The sequence below is a fragment of the Ochotona princeps genome, chromosome 7 (assembly GCF_030435755.1).
Source record: "Ochotona princeps isolate mOchPri1 chromosome 7, mOchPri1.hap1, whole genome shotgun sequence".
NCBI classification, from domain to species: Eukaryota; Metazoa; Chordata; class Mammalia; order Lagomorpha; family Ochotonidae; genus Ochotona; species Ochotona princeps.
The window spans coordinates 25,271,251-25,284,833 of NC_080838.1; the positions used below are offsets into that span (position 1 = coordinate 25,271,251).

General features: G+C 39.3%; 1 protein-coding gene across 1 annotated transcript in view; it reads left to right on the forward strand.

Moving 5' to 3' along the window:
• SCLT1 (sodium channel and clathrin linker 1) overlaps positions 1–13,583 on the forward strand; it is a 204,244-nt gene that overhangs the window by 118,087 nt on the left and 72,574 nt on the right. The window contains exon 11 of the mRNA XM_058666848.1: positions 4,473–4,564. Within this exon, the coding sequence (XP_058522831.1) occupies positions 4,473–4,564 (92 nt within the window). The remainder of the gene's footprint in view (positions 1–4,472; positions 4,565–13,583) is intronic.

Sequence of the window (13,583 nt, forward strand, 5' to 3'; positions counted from 1 at the left end):
TAATTTAGACAACTGAAGCAGCAGAAACTGAAATCTTTTTTTGTGAAAGTTTAACAAGAAATGAAATATTTATGTTGTTTCACAATGTATTTGTATAATATTCCTGCCCATTATTTTTTTAATTTTATTTTGACAATCTTGACATAATTAGGGTAAAAAGTTTCAAGCTCTACAGGAAAATGGGTAAGACAATTAGTTTCGTATTGTTTCCTTAATAAACCTAATGTAAAAGCAGATTTTAGGGCTCGGCAGCGTGGCCTAGTGGCTAAGGTCCTTGCCTTGATCCCATATGGCCGCTGGTTCTAATCCCGGCAGCTCCGCTTCCTCTCTATCTCTCCTCCTCTCAGTATATCTGACTTTGTAATGAAAATAAAATAAATCTTAAAAAAAAAAAAAGCAGATTTTAAAGGAGAAGCCCCGTCCAGACTCCCACCCACCCCAGGTCCCAGGTGTGTGGCATGCTCTGAGGGTCTTGCCCAAGTGGTTCCGATAGTTCAACAGTTCTGCATTGCTGCCCCTCTTGTCACTCCAAGCACATTGCAGTTGCTGGAGAGTCCCCTGGTCGACACAGTCCATCATAGCGTCTCCGTTTGCCCAGTTTTTCCATTACCAACATATAGCTGAGCTGGCTGGTTGACTTGTTCCGTCTTGTCGTTTGATGGATAGCGTTCTGTGACACAGTGTCTTAGTTTCTGGGACTCCCCCATCCCCTCACCATGCCCTTCCCCCCCTTGGTGAATTCCTCCACCTAGTTGCAGTATTACAGTTCAAATTAAGTCAAGATTCTTTCGTTGCAACCATATACCAGGCATAGAGTCCAGCATCTTATTGTCCAGATAATTTCAACAGTTTCTTGGGGAGACCTTCTCTCGTCTGAAGAAACTGAAATCTTACACTGTAAGTGTCAAAGGATAGGTCTCAAATCTGGAAGAATGGCTTGGCAATACAGGGAGTACTAAAGGCAAGAAAATCACAGAGGATAAACTCTGCTTTTGCCAAATCTTGAAGTCATCATCAAGTGATGATCGTTCCCTAGAAGACTGGCTATAAAAAGGAAATAACAGAAAACCATGAAAACTTAACACAGATACCAACTGTGAGGGGAACAGATTTCAAAGTTCAAACTCAAGTAAAATACTTGCCTGCTTGAACTAAACAAACAAAAGCTATAACCTTCCTAGAATACAAAATACACAATAATTGCAATGTATTTAGCTACATTTTCCAATTTTGAGCCATAAATTACTAGACTACAAAATATGAGGAATATACTTGTAAAGAATGAGGTTGAGGTGTGCAATCAATAGAAACTGACTGTTCGGTCTTAAGCCAGAGGCCTCAAATCGGCTATTAAATACCTTCAAGAGGGATTAGTGCTGTGGCACAGTAGATTAAGCCACCAGCATGCCCTGTGGGCACTAGTTCATGTCTTGGATATACACTTCTGATCCAGTTTCCTGCTAATGAACCTGAGAAAGCAACAGAAGATAGCCTGGATCTCTGGACCACTGCCACTCATTGCAAGGCTAGGAGGAAGCCCAGCTTTGGCTTGGCCCAGCGCAAGCAATTGCCACTGTTTGAGTAGTGAACCAATGGATGGAAAATCTGTGTGTGTGTGTGTGTGTGTGTGTGTGTGTGTGTGTCTTTCTCCTTTTGTAATTCTGCCTTTCACATAAATGAATAAATTTCTATAAATATACATATATAAATAATCTTCAAGGAGTGCTATCTTCATGGCACGTGGAGTTAAGCCAACACTTGAGTCACTGGCATTCCTTATGGACACCGTAAGGTCCTGGCTGTTCCACATGCAGTTCAGCTCCCTTCTGACATGCCTGGGAAAGCCATGGAGATGACACAAGTGCTTGGACCTCTGCACCCACAAAGACAATGCTGATGCAGTTCCAGGGTCCTAGCTTCAGCCTGGCACAGCCTTGGCTGTTGTGACTTTTTGGAGAGTAAATCAGAAGGTAGAAAACCCTTTTCTTTGTCTCTACTTCTCTGGGAAACTCTGGCTTTAAAATAAAGGAATAAATCATTGTTAAAAAAATATTCAAGAAAATTTGTTCTTAAATTAAGAAACCAATTAGAGAGAGATATTTTGGTTCAGAACAATAAAGTAAGTTTTAAAATGGAAGTTCTAGAGCTTAAAAATATAGCAGCCATTGGGACTGACACAGTGGCTCACTGGTTAATCCTCTACCTCCAGGCTCTGGGATCCCATATGGGCACTGGTTCATGTCCCAGCTGCTCCGCTTCCAAGCCAACTCCATGCTTTGGCCTGGTAAAGCAGCAGAGGTTGTCCCAAGGCCTTGGTACCCTACACTCCTGTAGGAGATCAGGAATAAGCTCCTGGCTCCTGACTTTGGATTGGTTCAGATCTAGCCATTCCAGCCATTTGGGAAGTGAACCGCATGTGTCTCTTCTTCTCTCTGTAAATCTCCCTTTCCGATGAAGAGATAAACATAACAACTGTGCTTCTGGGGCTTGGCAGCGTGGCCTAGTGGCTAAGGTCCTCGCCTTGATCCCATATGGCCGCTGGTTCTAATCCAGGCAGCTCCACTTCCTCTCTATCTCTCCTCCTCTCAGTATATCTGACTTTGTAATAAAAATAAAATGAATCTTTAAAAAAAAAAAAAACAACTGTGCTTCTGATGTCATTAGGTGTACTGAACAGTAAATTGGAAAAAAAAAACAGAAAAAATAATTAACAGATCAGCAGAAATTCCCCTCTCCAAAGAAAAGACAGAAAGACAGTAACCACAGTTTAAAAGACTGAAGAAAAATGAACAAGACCTAAGAGATCTCTGGGACAATAAGAAGCATTCTAATATCAATTAAATTGAAATGACAGAAGGGAGTTGGGGGGAACATAAACACATTAAATTAGCAGTATCTAAAAGCTTTGGTGGAATACTAACAGAAAGAATCTCAGTGAAGCCCAAATAGGTGAACAGAAAGAAAACACTCCTAGACATGCCTTTATGACACTGATAGCCAATTATGAAGAGATAAGTTTGAAACAGAAAAAAAATGGTCTGAGTAGGTTAACAGTTATAAGAATACAGACTAAGTTCTCATTAAAAAAAATGTGAAATGGGCCAGTGTTGTCTTGTGAATTAAGCGGCTCCCTGTGATCCCAGCATCCCATGTTGGAGTGCCAGTTCAAGTTGTAGCTGCTCAGCTGCCAGTCTCTCTTCTTTCTGAATACCTGGGAAAGCAACCAATGATAGGCAGGTTAGACTTCCTGACTCCTAGCTGCTTCAACAAAACAAAAAACATAATCCTGGCTCAGCCCTGACTTTTGTGGGCTCTTAAGGAATGAGCCAGCAGATGGAAGAGCTCCTCCTTTCACTATCTGTCCCTCTCTCTTTCCTTGTTGCTCTTCTTTTCAAGCAGATTTTTTTAATGCAAAAAATAATGAGCTAAAGATGAGCTTATTTCTTATTTTTTAACTTGAGTCATATATAATTATGTATAATTATATAAATATGTAGTAATATATTGTAATGTATACTATTTTACTTATAGAAATATATATCATTTACAATTTTATATATATATATATATATATATATATATATCCTGTTAAATACATCCACCTGTCTCTAACTCTGCGTATCTTGCTGTCTGTAGTGAAACTGTCCTCTAAAAATAAAGAGAAAGCCAAAGGTAATTTTCAAATAAACAAAACAGAATTTTCTCCCAACAGATCTACATTTCAAAAATTTTTGAATTGTGTTCTTTAGTTGCTTTCAATTTCTTTCTATATCTGCTTATAGAAGAACCTTAATCACTAAAGTAGGAGTTTGTAAATTGTGTAAATGTAATTTTTGGTAACAAAAGCATCAAGGACCTTTGTTGCAATACAAAAACATTGTTGCAGATTTTAACTGATTCATTGAATTAATTAAATATAACTAAAGAAATCAGAATAAATTAAACATACATATTATAATATCTGTTATAAATACTGAGAGTGATTACGTATAGTACAGGAACAGAGGCATTAAAATGGCATCATGAAAATCAACGATTTAATGCAAAAGGAAGCAGGAAGAAATAAACAACACTTTTTTGGAAAGATGATACAAATCAAAGCTATAAATATATTTCAGAGCAACACGTGGCAAAGGAGACATTTGTGATTACTTTTATGGATAATCTGTAAGAAGGCTATCATCATTGGAATTCTTGTTATTAGACTTGCAAGATACAAATGGTTTGAGATATTGGAAGGAACCTATATGCTAAAACTGTTTGATATTTGTCCAATACACTTTTGATGGCCCATCTATTTCCCCCTTTTTAGTCACATGTATGACTTGTTTCCAAAGAGAGACTCCTCTTTAAACTACGTAATAGAATGTTAACAACATAGTAAATGTGTAGTGTGAATTGTTTTATGCTGTATAATTGTGTACTGATTCTTTACATCCTTGAAGTAAGCTTCCATTTTCTTTATTTTCTAGGAGGAAGATATGATGTCTGCCCAAGGAAGAGAGGAAGCCTCAGATAGGCGCTTACAGCAGTTACAATCCAGCATAAAGCAATTAGAAACAAGGTATATAGTCAAATGTATTTGGCTTTGTCTGTATGCCTCCTAAGATACTCCAGCCCAGAGCATCAATTTATTAGTATTTATTTTATATAAATATTGTACTGATTTTATATTGATATAACAAAACTATAGTCATAGCACACCCAGCACGATAGCCTAGCACCTAAAGTCCTCGCCTTGAACACACCAGAATCCCATACAGGCGCCAGTTCTAATCCTGGATGCTCTACTTCCCATCCAGCTCCCTGCTTGTGGCCTGGGAATGCAGTCGAGGACAGCCCAAAACCTTGGGATCCTGCACCTGCGTGGGAGACCTGGAGGAAGTTCCTGACTCCTGGCTTCAGACTGGCTCAGCTCCAGCCATTGCGCCCACTTGGGGAGTAAACCATTGGATGAAAGATCTTCCTCTCTGTCTCTCCTCCTCTCTGTATATCTGACTTTCCAATAAAAATAAATAAATCTTTAAAAAAAAAAACTACAGTCATAGCTTTAAAATGTGAATGATTGGCATTATTGTTGTTTTTATTTGAAAGGCAGATTTTTTTTGTATTTTTTAAAATTTATTTGTTTTTATTGGAAAGGGCAGATTTGCAGAGAGAAGGAGAAACAGAGAGAAAAAAAATCTTCCATCCACTGGTTCACTCCCCAAATGGCAATGATGGCTGGGGCTGAGATAATCTGAAGCCAGGAGCCAGGAACTTCTTTTGATTCTCCCATGTGGGTGCAGGGACCAAAAGCTTTTGGCCATTCTCTGCTTTCCCAGGCCACAAGCAGGGAGCTTGCTTGGAAGTGGAACAGCTGGGACACAGACTGGAACCCATACAAGATCCCATTGCTTGCAGAGGGAAGATTAGCCAATTGAACCATCACTCTAGGTCCAGAACCCAGCATTCTAACCATTACAATGTCCCCTGTGCATCTCAAATGACAGAGCCATCACAGTTGCAAACCACTGATTATAGAACACTGATATCTCAACTTGTTCCCTCAATGCTTATTTTTGTTTGTTTTGGGTTTTTTATTTGTTTTTGTTTATTTGTTTGTTTTTCCTTTTTTCTATATGTGATCCAGCCAACATGGTTGAAAATTAGATTGTTGGAAATATATGCTTTTCTACATAGTATCTTTAATACTGTCTTAAGAGAGAATTCCATATTCACTGAGGAAGCATCATTTATTCAGCATTTACTGAGCATCTACCATGTACTATCCATGTTTTCAATGCTGGATCTCTTAAGTGTGACAATATCTGGTGATGTTTGATCTTTATCTCTGGGGGATGACAGAGAAAATGCCTTAAGCCACACTATAGATATTTGCAAAGAAAAGCCCTTAAGCTACACAACACATATTTAGTTTAATAATGCAAGGGATGTCCTGAAGTTCTCTGTGTCATACATTTTGATTATTATGGAAAATTCACCAGTGGGCACTTCAAATTAAAATAGGGCTTTTGAAAGATAAGTAAAAATGTACAATTAAGTGTTATTAATAGGCATCATTTACTTGCTTCATCACTCCCACTGCATTTTGAGTTTATTATGCATGAGCTCAGGGAAAGAATTTTTTGACATTATAATTGGCTCTTGGTTGACTACCACTATGAGTGTCAACCTGAATTGATGCTTGAGATGGCACCCTAATTCACTAAATGCACCAGGTTTACAAACCATCTAGTACTTACTCAAAATTCACATTGCCTTTTTCCTTCTTTTTTCTTCTTCTTTCTTCAGCAAATTTTCATTTTCTGGATTGAAGATATTTTAGAATCAAGGCTTCCATGATGAGAGAGAGACTGTGTGTGTGTGTGTGTGTGTGTGTGTCTGGGGTGGGGGGCAGGAGGTTGAGAGCAAGAGCACAAGCAAGCACACTTAAAAGAGAATAATGGACTCCCCTACATGGTAGAATGGGTTAAGGATTAGCCAAGTAGAGAGAGCATGATCCAAGGAAATAGGAGAGGAAAGGCTGATGGCAGAAGGGCACCTGGAGACCCGTGGACATGAGGAAGCAGCAGAGACAGCACAGTGGCTGAACACATACCTCAGTGGCCATCAGACCTCCCCTGGTGGTCAGCTGGGTAGAGGAAATCACCAGGAACACAAGAGGGGAATCCAGACGTGGAATTGCAGATCCTGCTGGGTCTTTTATCTTATCATGAGCAGAAGTAGAGTGGTGGAACCCTTTTGGACCAGTGAGGAATAACAATGGATTTCACAGCCCAGAACTCACCAGTGCCACATATGGAGCAATTCTGACTTCTGTGGGAAAGCCCGTGAAAGGAACAGCCGAGAGCTGTGCAAATACGAAGCCTTTCTAGTTTCATTTCCAGATGAATGCATTGCACTGGTCTCACCAGGAAAATAATACCGACTTGTCATCCCAAGGGCTCTGTACAAAATAGGTTCAGGCCACTCCCAGAGCTAACTACCAGCAGGTTCTGGCAAGAAGAGGAGAGGGAAAAAAAATCCGTGTAATTGGTGTGACTGAAAGCCCTGTAATCTAGTTTAAAATCACAGCTAGTGTCTTCCCTAATCCCAGATACTGCTGGAACCTTGAACAGGAGACAGGCTGAGCAGACAGTGGTGTGGCCACAGCACAGGATCACGGAGAGCAGAGAATGCCAACCCAGGAAAAGAAGCTACAAGGTCATGGACAAAGTATAGCACAGGAACCCAGGACTGAAACCTGCTGGAAGGAATGACACGAATGATGCCAATGAAGACCTAGATGATGAACAGTATCAGTAGCCTTGACCTGTACATCTGTGGACAGTGCAGAAACTGGCCCAAAGCAGAAGATTCTACTAATCAAAGTTGCAGTGACAAACAGGAAAAATCACAGGTACAACGAGTGAGGTTACTGCTGTCCCCTCCCAAACTAAGAAGACTATTTCAATCTCAGAATTAACTGAGGAAGACATTAAAGAACTGACACATGAAGAAATTTAGAAAATCATTATAAATCTTCTTAAAAACAATGAGAAACACATAGAGGATTCCAAGGAATTTAAGGAGTATGTGACTCAAGAAATAGCAACAGTGAAACAAAATCAAACTGGGTTATTAGAAAAGAAGACTACAATATAGTAAATTAAAAGTTCAGTGAGAAGAATCAAGATGGCAGAATAGTGTAAAGACACATTTAAACAGACAGAGAAATATTAGCCAGTGTGAAACAGAGGACACATTCCAGGAAATAGGAGAGGACAGAACAACTGCACAAGAGTACCTGGAGACTGACAGACACAGGAGAGCAGCAAAAACAACGGTGTGGTGTTGCAGTGACTGATACCCCGGCAGCATTCAGCGAATGGTGATCTGAACTCCACCAGCAGCCGAAACTATACCAGCAACCACGTGGGAAGGGACATCTACCAGTGGCTCAGGTGGTGAACCCAGAGAAAGAACCACCCATCCTGCTGGTCTGTTAGATTTGACCAGGAGCAGAGACAGAGCAGCAGATCCCAGATGGACAGTACAGGAACAGGGTAGATACCAAAACTCATTCTGCCCCCTTGAGCCTAATCAGGCACCATTTTCTTTAAGGACAAAGGCTATGGATAGGACTGATCATGCACTGAGCTGGGAGTGAATTCATTTCTGATTCAGTGAACTGCATCAACGTGGCATTCTGCAGGTTCCACCCAAGATAGGTCCGGGTAGCTCTCAGACCTGACACCCAGCAGATCAAGAACCCTAGTGGTGACACATCAGGCACCATTTTATACCGTGTGACAAAGGCTTTAAGACTGCAGGGGAATGACAGTGAGCTGCACGTGCACTGAGCTCGGTGAGAACTGCACTGGTTCCACAGGAAAATAATGCTGTCACATCATACAAAATAGGTCCATGTGGCCCTTAGACCTAATAGCCAGCAAGTTCTTGCAAGATCACCAACAACAACCACCTAGCTATATAGGACACCTGGTGTCTCTCTAATCCTGGGAACTGCTCAAACCAGAAGTGGAAGGAAGCTTGTACAGACAACTGTGCAGCCTCAGCATGGTATCACAGGAGGTGGACACTGGTGAGCCAGTAGTTTGGGCTACGGACCATGGAGGAAGTCTAACATAAGAACCCAGACCTGGAACTCCCTGGAGGGAGTGGCAGAAAATGACTGCAAACAAAGAGCCATGTACCAACTGCAATAAGTAAAATCAAACTGTAGACCTGTGGGTAACACAGCTTAGAAACCTGCCCCAAGGAGAAGACTCTGCTCACCAGAAGTACAATGACCAAGAGCAAAAGAAGAGACAGAGGCACAGTGAATATTGCTGAAGACTCCCCTGCAAAGGAGCAAAACCCTATGGCAACCTCAGAGTTCACTGAGGAAGACATCGAGAAAATGGGGGACACAGAATTCAAAACACTTGTTATAAAGCTTCTTATCAGCAATCACAAGTACGTAAACAGGTGTTCAAAGGATTTAAGGAATATGTCACACTGGAAATGAATCAAATGAAAGGTGACAGACATAACTCAGAAATGAAGAATACACTGAAACAAATTAGAAGTACAGTAGAGAGTCTCCAAAAAGAATGTAAGAGGAAGAAGAAAGAATCTCAGAATTAGAAAATATTTGCTATCACCAGGGGGAAACAAACAAAAAGCTGGAAACAGCTGGATTGAGCTTAAAAAAAAAAAAAAAAGGTATTCAAGAATTGAAAGACACAATTAAAAGACCAAATGTCAGAGTTATGGGAGCCCCAGAAGGTGCAGAAAGAAAAGCTGGTTTTACAAATATATTTAATGAAAGAATGAAGGAAATGTTCCCTAATCTAGAGAAAGAATTGGGAAACAAGATCCAGGAGGGGCACAGAACTCGCAACAGGCTAGACCAAAAGCAATCTTCACCAAGACACATGATCATCAAGCTCTCTTCAATCGAACATAAGGAAAAGATCCTTTGTGTACTTGAAAGATCCTTTGTGTACATGTACACCTTTGTGTAAATGAAAAAAATCAATTGACATATAAAGGAAAGCCAGTTAAACTCACAGGAGATCTCTCACAGAAAACTCTACAGGCAAGAAGAGAATGGAGTGACGTGTTCCAGATTCTAAAAGCAAAACATTGTCGGCCCAGGATAACTTACCCATCAAAAGCTTTCCTTTGTCTTTGAAAATGAAATAAAATTCTTCCACAGTAAAGAAAAGTTAAAAGAATATGCCTCTTCCAAAACCTGCCCTACAAATGATACTTCAAGATGTTCTCTTGACATTGAAAAGGAATAGCTCCCACCAAAACCAAATGTAAAAGTAAGAACATCCCAGTAAAATAACAACAAAATACTAAATCAATGAACAAACCGTTGCTAAATGACAGGACCAAATTACCACCCATTCATATTAACCCTGAATGTAAACAGCTTTTAACTCATCAATCAAATATAGATTAGAAGACTGGATTTTAAAAACCCATCTATTGGGCCCGGCAGCGTGGCCTAGCGGCTGAGGTCCTCACCTTGAACACACCAGGATCCCATGTGGGTGCCGGTTCTAATCCCGGCAGCTCCACTTCCCATCCTGGAAAAGCAGTCGAGGACGGCCCAAAGATTTGGGACCCTGCACCCCTATGGGAGACCCAGAAGAGATTCCTGGTTCCTGGCTTCAGATCGGCACGCACTGGCCATTGCAGTCATTGGAGAGTGAATCATCGGACAGAGGATCTTCCTCTCTGTCTCTCCTCCTCTCTGTATATCTGACTTTGTAATAAAAATAAATAGATCTTAAAAAAAATCTATTTGTTGTCTACAGGAGACATATCTCGCCAACAAAGATAAGCGGAAACTGTATCTCATGGACGTGATTTCTTTGTTGTTGTTAGTTTCACCTCTTCAAAACATTCTTCTCATTAAATTCTTCACTGACTCATAGATCATAAAGTAGCATCATTTTCTTCAAGAAGGTTTTGATTTTCTCTTTATTTCTTCAGCAACACATTAGTCATTCAGTAGCATGTTACTTCATTGTGTTGTTAATTTCTCTTTTTTTCTTGTTGTTTATTTAGTTTTGTGGCTTTTCATTTAAGGGGATGTACAGTAACTGCGTAATGAAAACTATCATATCTAGCAGCATGTAATTTAACTTCATGGTCTTGTATATTTCTCTTTTTCTTCCTGTTGTTGATTTTGTATTGTGGATTTTCATTTAAGGGGATGTACAGTAACTGTGTAATGGAAACGATCATATGTACATGTGAGGACACAATGCAGTATGCATCTCTACTTCCGGACGAAAGTTGGAGTCCCAATGAAACTGTTAACTATATTTTGACAATAGGATGTTGGACTCTCTGCCATTGTCCATGCCTGCAATCATAGACATATGACTGTGTATGAAAAACTGTACTATACTAATGATATAGGGGAACATAGTGAGGGGGAAGGGAATAGAGGAGGACATAAGGGAAATCCCAGGACCTGTGGAACTGTATCATAGAATTATGATAATAAAATGAATTAGAATTTTAATTAATTAATTAAAATGGTTCAGTAGAGCCAAAATTTCCAAAAAAAAAAAATTCAGTGAGAAGCCTCACTGTCAGTGGAAAATGAGATCTCAGAAAGAATCTCAGAACTGAAAGACACCTACGACAAAGCTAAACCAGAAAACTGTAAGAGGAACTGAATAGAGCTAAGAAAAGCATCCAGGAATTAAGCGACACCATCAAAAGACCAAACTTAAGAGGTATGGGATTTCCTGAAGGCATGCAAAAAGAAGCAGGGTTATAAGGTTTGTTAAATGATATATAAAAGAGAACGTCCCTAATTTAGAGAAAGAAGCAGGGAACCAAACATTGCAAGGACACAGAATCCCAAGTAGACTGGACCAGAACTTCTTTATAAACAAACTCTATAAACAAACTCTTTTTGATTAAACATGAAGATATTTCAATACGCACAAATTTTTGACAAAATTTTTAAATCAGCTGAAATTTATGAAAGCATCAAAAAATATATCAATACTTGTGGGACAGCGTCAAGGCAGTGTTAAGTGAAAAGTTTATTTCAGTTAGTGCCCCTCTCAAAAACTAGAAAGGCACCAAGTAAATGGGCTAACCATGCATCTAAAGGAGCTAGAAAGACAGCAACAAAGCAATCCATAGATTAGCAGGAAAGAAGAAATAGGTGATGAAGGAAATAAACCAAATGGAAACCAAAAGCACAATATATAAGATCAACAAATAAGAGTTAGTTCTTTGAGAAAATCAACAAAAGAAATTCCTCATTAGCCCAGCTAGTCAAGGGGAAAAAAAGAGGGAGAAGATAGGAATTAATAGAATCAGAGATGAAAAAGAAAACAAAATATAACAACAGATACTTCAGACATACATAGATTAATCAAAATTATTGCAAGAAACTACATACCAACAAATCAGAAGACCTAAAAGAAATAGTTTTTTTGTTTTGTTTTGTTTTGTTTTGTCTTGTTTTGTTTTGTTTTGTTTTGTTTTTGGACACATGTAATTTACCAAAACTGGATCTTGAGGTAATTAAAAGTCTAAACAGACCTATAACCAGGATGGAGATTGATTTAGCAATTAAATCCCTCTCCACAAAGCAAAGCCCTGGACCAGAATGTTTCACTGCTGAATTCTTTCAAATGTTTCAAGAAGAACTTACCCAACCTCCACAAGCTATTCAAAACAATAGGAGGCAATCTTTCAAATGTTTTTCTTTAATGCCAACATCATCTTAATACCAAGGCCAGACAGAGACACAACCGAGAAAGAGAAGTAAAGACCAATAACCCTAATGAACATAGACGTAAAAATTCTAAACACAAAACTAGCCAACAGAATCCAGTGAGACTTAGATCATTAAGTCGATCCAGATGGCTTTTATGCCTGGCATACAGAGCTGTTTTAACATTTGCAACTCAATAAATGTAATACACCACATCAACAAATTGAAGAATCAAAATCATATGATCATCTCAATAGACAGAGAAGGCACCTGATAAAATCCAAAACCACTTCATGATAAAAAAAAAAAAAAACCTAATCAGGATTGACATAGAAGGAACATTCTACAACACAGTCAAAACAAAAACAAAGCAGTAAAACACAGCTCCAGCATTACATTGAATGTGGAAAGCCTGGAAGCTTTTCCACTAAGATCTGAAACTAGACCGAATTTCCATGTTTACCACTGCAATTCAACATAGTATTGGGAATCCTCCCTAGAGCCATTAGACTAGAAAGAGAAATAAAAGAAATTCAAATCAGAAGTGTGGAATTGAAATTATCCCTGTTTTCAGATGACACGATTCTCTATGTAGGAGAAGTACTCAGGGTAGCAGAGTATGAAATCAACATAAATTGATGGCCATAGTACACACAGATAACTCATAAGTATAGTTACCTTTGAAATAGTGGAGGAGAACCTGAAGTACCTTGGAATAAAGCTAACCAAAAATTTAGAAGACATCCATGATGAAAATTACAAAACATTAAAAAAAAGAAAGAGCAGAAGGCATTAAAAACATGGAGAAATTTGCCATGCTCCTGGATTGGTAGAATCATCAAAATGTCCATATTACCAAAAGTAATATACAGCTTCAATGCAATCACAATCAAAATCCCAGCAACATTCTTCTCAGAGCTGGAAGATAACAAAAAATCACCTGTTAACACAGGAGACCACAAATGGCAAAGCTATCCTGAAGAATAAAACTGGGGCCCAGCACAGTAGCTCAGTGGCTAAACTCCTTGCCTTGCATGCACCAGGATCCCAAATAGGCTCTGGTTCATTTCTTGCTTTCCCACTTCCCATCCAGCTCCCTGCCTGTGGCCTGGGAAAACAGTCGAGGATGGCCTGAAGCCTTGGGACCGTGCACCCACTTGTGAAAGCAAGAATGTGCACCTGGCTTTGGATAGCTCAGCTCTGACTGTTGCAGCCACTTGAAGTGTGAACCAGCAGATGGAAGATATTTCCATCTCTCCTCTCTGTAAATCTGCCTTTCCAATAAAAATAAATACACTTTTTAAAAAACTTTAGCAATTAAATGAAAGTGTAAAGT